We start from the raw sequence: 6,690 nt of genomic DNA, 5'->3' as shown, positions 1-6,690 counted from the left end.
TTTCTATTCCATGAACCATCTTCACAAAATTATAATATTGCTCATATTATAATGAATCAATGAAGAGAACTAGTCAAATCGAAAATTGAAGCTTGACGTCTACGCTAACTGTCACAAGGGGTCCAGACACGAAATTTCCAAGGAAAATCAAGAAAAAGTGTAGCTTGTGGGTGGCAATGGCATACATGGGCCAGGGACTCTCGTTTGGACACTTCCTTTTCGAATAAAGGCATATGATTTACCCACATACCGACATAAGTAAATACATACATGTTTTATATGGGTTCGTACTGGATAGGCGCTGTTGTTAATAGCGTGATGGCCTGGTTTACAGTTTACTTGGCTCTCATTTCAGTTGCGGCACTGTCAATCACTCTAAACGCAGCAGTCATCCCACCTGATGCGGAGTCACTTTTGGCTCTCAAACAGACCTTGTCTAGCTATTCTCTTGACGACTGGCGAGACGGAGAGCTCTCCAACTTCTGTAACTGGACGGGTGTCACCTGTGACTCTTCCAACCAGAGCGTAATCGCTCTCAATCTCCAAAACAAGGCCATCTTTGGCTCATTACCACTTAACTTCCCCACCTTTACCCATCTCACTACATTCAATCTTTCCTCTAATTCTATAACCGGTCCAATTCCATTCTCTGCCTTTGCCTCTTGTTCTGCTCTAGCTTTTCTTTCTCTCGATCACAACAATCTCACAGGAACACTTCCCTTATCTCTCTCCAATTGTACCGAGCTTAAAATCCTTGACCTGTCTGTTAACGAGCTTACTGGCCCCGTCCCTTCCAGTCTTTCTAAGTTATCCAACCTGCAGCAGCTCAACCTCCGTGAGAACAACTTTACAAGCCCAATTCCTCAATCTCTGTCAAACTGTACCAATCTGGTATTGTTGGATTTATGTTTTAACTATGCAATCAACGGAACCATACCCACAGGGCTCGGCCTTCTCACCAGACTGCAAATTCTGTGTCTATCCGGTAACCGTCTCACCGGTCTGTTATCCGCGACCGTTATCTCCAATCTAACTCAACTCCGGATATTGAAAGTGGGCCACAACGGTATGAGCGGAGCGATTCCTTCATGGCTCGGCCAAATGCCCTTCCTGGAACAGATGTGGATGGGAGGGAGTCGATACGAAGGGAGCATTCCTCCTTCTATCGGGAACATATCATCTCTCACCCTTTTAGCCGCCTACGGGAATTCACTCACTGGTAATATTCCCAAATCACTCGGCCAACTCTCCCGCCTGACTGCACTGAGCATCCCACGTAATTTTCTGACAGGCTCTCTTCCGCCAGAGCTGGGGAATCTTACAGATCTACAACTTGCACGAGTGTCTGTAAATTCATTAAGCGGGAGTATTCCGATCGACTTTGGCCGACTAAAATCCCTTCAACAATTTGAGGCGTGGAACAATACTTTCAGCGGAAGGATCCCAGCAGAGTTGAGCAATTGTTCGGCGTTGGGGCTTCTGAGACTGCAGGGCAATCAGCTAAGCGGGGCCATACCTCCACAGCTGGGTCGCTTAAGCCTCCTAGCGGAACTGCGTTTGGAGCAAAATCATTTGTCGGGAACGATTCCCGAATCCCTTTCAAACTGTACCAATCTTCAGGAGCTGTCCCTCGGCTACAATCTTCTAAAAGGTACCATTCCACCATCTATTGCAAGCCTGCGAAACATAGTTCGTTCATTTTCAATGCCACATAATCGACTTAAGGGAAAAATTCCAGCAGAAATAGGAGGCATGATATCTGTTACTGTAATAGACCTGGCTGGCAATTATTTAGGCGGTGAAATTCCAGAGAGCCTTGGAAATTGCGTGCAGCTGCTGCAACTGAACCTCTCAAGCAATCAATTTAGTGGTCAAATTCCGCAAACTTTGGGCACGCTTATTACTCTGACGAATTTGGATCTCTCTGTCAACAATTTATCTGGTCCCATACCAAGTTACCTTGGCGACATGGAAACCCTTCTCTATCTGAATCTTTCTTATAACAATCTCTCTGGTCCTATTCCCACCCGGGGTGTCTTCAGAAATCAGTCAGCCAGCTCTTTCATTGGGAATTCTGACCTGTGTATTTCAGATTGCCCGAAATCATCAGCTGATAGCTCCAGCGGTCTGTCTAGCCGATCCAAGTTCCTTATTATTGTGGGATCGTTCGCTTTTGGAGCTCTTGTTCTAACAGCCATGGTGTACTTGTATATTCACAGGAGAAAAGAGAGCAAGGATGAGTACCGAGGACAGAGGGATTTATTCGTTGAGCGAGAAATAGTGAAATTAAATCACAATGAGCTGTTCCATGCGACTTCAGAGTTCAGCAATACAAACATAATCGGCTCCGGCAGAATGGCAACGGTGTATAGCGGAAGGCTAAATATATCCGGTAGGGAACAAGCTGTAGCTGTGAAGAGATTCAAAGACGAAATCGCGGGCAGGGTCGCAGTGAGTGAGAGCCTGATAGCCGAAATTCGAGTACTGGCCGTGGCTAAACACCGTAACTTAGTTCGCTTGTTGGGGTACTGCTGGGCTTCAAGGACCATGGCTTTGGTTATGGAGATGATGCCGAATAGAAGTTTGGCTGAGCGTATTCAAGAAAAGACACTCACCTGGAGCATGTGCTTGAGAATCGCACGGGGCGTGGCTGAGGGATTGAAGTACCTTCATCATGAATGTCAGCAGCCAATTTTACACTGCGATTTAAAACCGTCCAACATCTTGCTGGACATGGACTTCGAGCCCGGGATTGCCGATTTCGGGATTTCAAGAATTCTGAGATACGATGACTTCAGCCACGGATATAGCACCTCCAATTTGCAGGGATCCTTCGGTTACATGCCACCAGGTAAGTGCGCCGTCCTCTAGTAATGTTTTTAAGTTTCATCTAGACGTTTTGGATCACTCCAGTAATCCCTCGTGAAAAGGAAGAGTTATTCAAAACTCTCCTCTTTCAGATGATGCGAGAGTCTTATCATCTGAGAGAGGAGAGTCTCCAATAAAGAAGCTTTATCACCAGTACTCTTTCTGATAATAAATTATCAGAATTTAATAAACATATTCATTTCAAAGAAACATACAGTAGTGAAATTAAAAGCACTCATAATATTCTTTATAAACTGTTAAAATGCTTACTGCGTTTGTGTAATGTATTTTTGTAAGACCCTTTTTTTTTCGTTAACTTTCTTCAGAGTATGCATTAAGTGGGAGAATGACAGCGAGAGGAGACGTATACAGCTACGGAGTTGTGATTTTAGAAATGTTATCAGGCCACAATCCAACGTCGGAGATGTTTAGGGAGGAAAACACGCTTCCAGAGTGGGCACTGAGGACATCCGTGGATGGCACACCATTTGAAGTGATCGCTACTCACTTTCATACCCTTGAAAACGTTGTAGAGGAGAGTCAGCAGCAAATGATTAGTATGGTGCAGCTAGGATTGGCTTGCACCTCCCCCAGACCTGAAAATCGACCGACCATGAAAGAGGTCGTTAGAGCTCTGGATAGAATCTCTAACAACTATACAACTAAGCTTCCTTCGGTCGTTGACCTCATACAATTAGCTTCCTAAGTATGCTATTTTGATTCACTGATCTTAATGTGTTCATCTTTGTACTTTGTATTTATAATCTACGTAAGATTAGTAATTGTATTGGTGTAAAAGGTGTCACACTGAAATTTGTAGAATATAAGGAATATAAAAATTTGGAGAACATACAAAGATATTTATATATTGTTCGGATCAGAAATGCCAATAGAATGGATTGAATGTCACTGATATCAAACCATTAGAAAATTTGACGTTGCTGACAAAAAAATCGGTATAAGCTTGCAGAAGCGTTATTGAAAGAAAAAATAGCATATCACAACTAACTTACCAGATTACATTACAACTAACTTATTTATCTTAATATTTCTACCATTTGAAAGTCTCAGCTATCTCAGATGCAAAAATTAAATATCAAACTTTAAAATAAAACATTCAAATCATGCATTCTCTTGAGTCTTTATAAAAGTGACGTTATTTCAAATTTTTGACTGAAGCAAGCAATTGGTTGCATGGGAAAGATGCCTTGTTTATATATAAACAATTTATTTTTCACTTTAATGAACAATAAAAAGCTTAATAGTAGAGGGGGAAAAGTAATATTATAGTAGTAATTTAAAATGATAAAAAAATAGATAATTGTTGATAATAATTTAATTTAGTTTTTCACATGATTAGTAGTTATTCATTATTTATTTTAAATTTTTTATTTGAAAACATATAATCTCTTTTTATTTTCTAAAATAAGAAAATCATATACCTCTACAAGAATATATATTTATTTATGTGATTCTTGAATAAAATTTTCATTTATCGAGTCTATTTTTTTATGTTCGCTAATTTACTAATGAGCTATTTTAGTTTTGTGTTCAAAGTAATATAAGTTATTTTAATTAAATTCTTAATTTATAATTTTTATAAAAAATATACTTAAGAAAGAAAGACAATTATATAATCCATAGTAAAACAAACATTGTATTTCAATTTCCTAAATTTAAAATTGATCATATCTCATCAGGGGTTTAGTTTTATTTAGATTAATTTTTCATTAGTTTATTTTATTAGGTTTTTCTATTTTGATAGTTTTGTATAACAGTTTACAACTGTTTTTGCCTCCTCTTTATATTTGCTTGTTTATTTTATTTTGTACAACACATTTTTTATGGGAATACAAATTATATTCAGATTGTCATCCTTTCCATTTTTTTCTATTTGCTAACAAAGATTCGAGATTGTTATTTTCTACCTGGGCTATCAGTGGTATCAGAGCTTTGGAGTTTGGAGTATATTTTTATGTGAAGCATCTAAAGATTGCATCTTTCTACAGAACCAAAATACGGAAACAAAAATTGATTCAGGTGAAATCAATTTATTTATTTTTACAAGAATTTTATATCTTGTTATATTTGGTAAAGTTTGGCAAGAGATTTTGAGCAATCCTATAAATTTACAAACTGTGCAAATTCTATATACATTTATTTTCAATTTACAATGCAGTCTATTGTTTCATTGATTGGGGAAATATTAACCGGAAAAGATATTTGGTTGAAATGGCATAGAAAAGTGGAAAATACATTAATTTTTAATGATTTGTGGTATAAAATATGTGACGAAGATACCCAACCTACAAAACCAACAGATGTTAAAGAAAAAGAAATTTGGAATTATAAAAATTCAAAAGCCTTGACTTTGATAAGAGCTTTAGTTAATGGAGATGTATATCGTCATATACAAGGATGCAAATTTGCTTGGGAAGCCCTTGACAAGTTAAAAAAATTATTTGATTCTCATTCAGAATTAGAATTTATTCAGTTACAATTAAAATTGTTCGGTCTTTAATTAAAAAATGGTGATGTTATGAGTTTGGCTTCTGAAATTAGAGCCATAAAACAAGATGTTAATGCTGCTGGTGGGAAAGTTGATATTTATCTCACTACTTTTATTAAGGAACTCCTTCCAACACATTCTACTTATCTAGAGTCCCTTCAAGCAAGTAACCAATTGAAAACCATTACTTTTGATTTATTGGTTGAAAAGTTGGCTGAACCTGAAAAAGATTTTGGAAGAAAAATAGATAACACTAATGAAAATGTTTGTTTTGCTCACCAAGAAAAACCTCTAAATAAGAGCTCTTCAAGAGGAGGTTATAATGATAGAGGCAAAGGTAGAGGTCAATGGAGGAAAAATGATAATAAAAATGATAGGCAACATTTATATTGTAAAAGATGTGATAGAAAAGGAAGTCATGAAGCACATGAATGCACACTGTCATGGGATAAGATAGAAAGTTTTAAAGAAAATAATTTTAAGAAAAAAGATAAAACAAAAGTTTATAATGATGATGAACATTCAGATGATAAAATTCCAGGAGCATCCCAATTTGCTTGTGATGGTGATGATGATCAATATGTGCTTTATGTTTATGACTTTGCATCTAATTCCTCATGGTATGATTCTTGGATCTTAGATACTGGAGCCACACAACATATGACATTCTGACGTGATTACTTTGAGGAATTTCATGAAAGTGCATGTGGTCCAATTTATTTAGCTAATAAATCAACTCTCAAACTTTGTGCTTCATGATGTATTGTTTATTCCTCAATTGCAATGTATTTTTTTATCACTAGTATTGATTCGACAACAAGACTTCTCTATTCTGTTAAAAGATGGGCAAGTTGTTGCTAGAAAACAATCAAATAATCAAGTTGTATTCACTGGATGTGAGGATGGGAGATTATTAAAACTAAATGGCACTTCTTATTTTTCTAAAATTTGTAATAATTTAATTTAGTTTTTCACATGATTAATAGTTATTCATTATTTATTTTAAATTTTTTATTTGAAAACATATAATCTCTGTTTATTTTCTAAAATAAAAAAATCATATACCTCTACAAGAATATATATTTATTTATGTGATTCTTGAATAAAATTTTCATTTATCGAGTCTATTCTTTTATGTTCGCTAATTTACTAATGAGCTATTTTAGTTTTGTGTTCTAAGTAATATAAGTTATTTTAATTAAATTCTTAATTTATAATTTTTATAAAAAATATACTTAAGAAAGAAAGACAATTATATAATCCATAGTAAAACAAACATTGTATTTCAATTTCCTAAATTTAAAATTGTTAAT

General features: G+C 36.1%; 1 protein-coding gene across 1 annotated transcript; it reads left to right on the top strand.

Annotated features, from left to right (window-relative positions):
- Positions 1 to 279: 279 nt before the first annotated feature.
- On the top strand, positions 280 to 3,626 carry LOC131855786 (LRR receptor-like serine/threonine-protein kinase FLS2). The gene is made up of 2 exons (XM_059215378.1): positions 280 to 2,851; positions 3,195 to 3,626. Exons 1-2 carry the CDS (start codon positions 280 to 282, stop codon positions 3,572 to 3,574), a joined length of 2,952 nt encoding a protein of 983 aa, XP_059071361.1. The 3' UTR covers positions 3,575 to 3,626.
- Positions 3,627 to 6,690: the final 3,064 nt, after the last annotated feature.

This window comes from Cryptomeria japonica, unplaced genomic scaffold (genome assembly GCF_030272615.1).
Source record: "Cryptomeria japonica unplaced genomic scaffold, Sugi_1.0 HiC_scaffold_120, whole genome shotgun sequence".
Classification (NCBI taxonomy): domain Eukaryota; kingdom Viridiplantae; phylum Streptophyta; class Pinopsida; order Cupressales; family Cupressaceae; genus Cryptomeria; species Cryptomeria japonica.
This window is presented reverse-complemented; position numbering and strand designations above follow the sequence as displayed.

Bases quoted from the DNA above. Each gene is read 5' to 3' on its own strand.
- LOC131855786 (XM_059215378.1), top strand. From the start codon at position 280: ATGGGTTCGTACTGGATAGGCGCTGTTGTTAATAGCGTGATGGCCTGG. The intron at 2,852-3,194 runs GTAAGTGCGCCG...AACTTTCTTCAG, and splicing joins CTTCGGTTACATGCCACCAG to AGTATGCATTAAGTGGGAGA.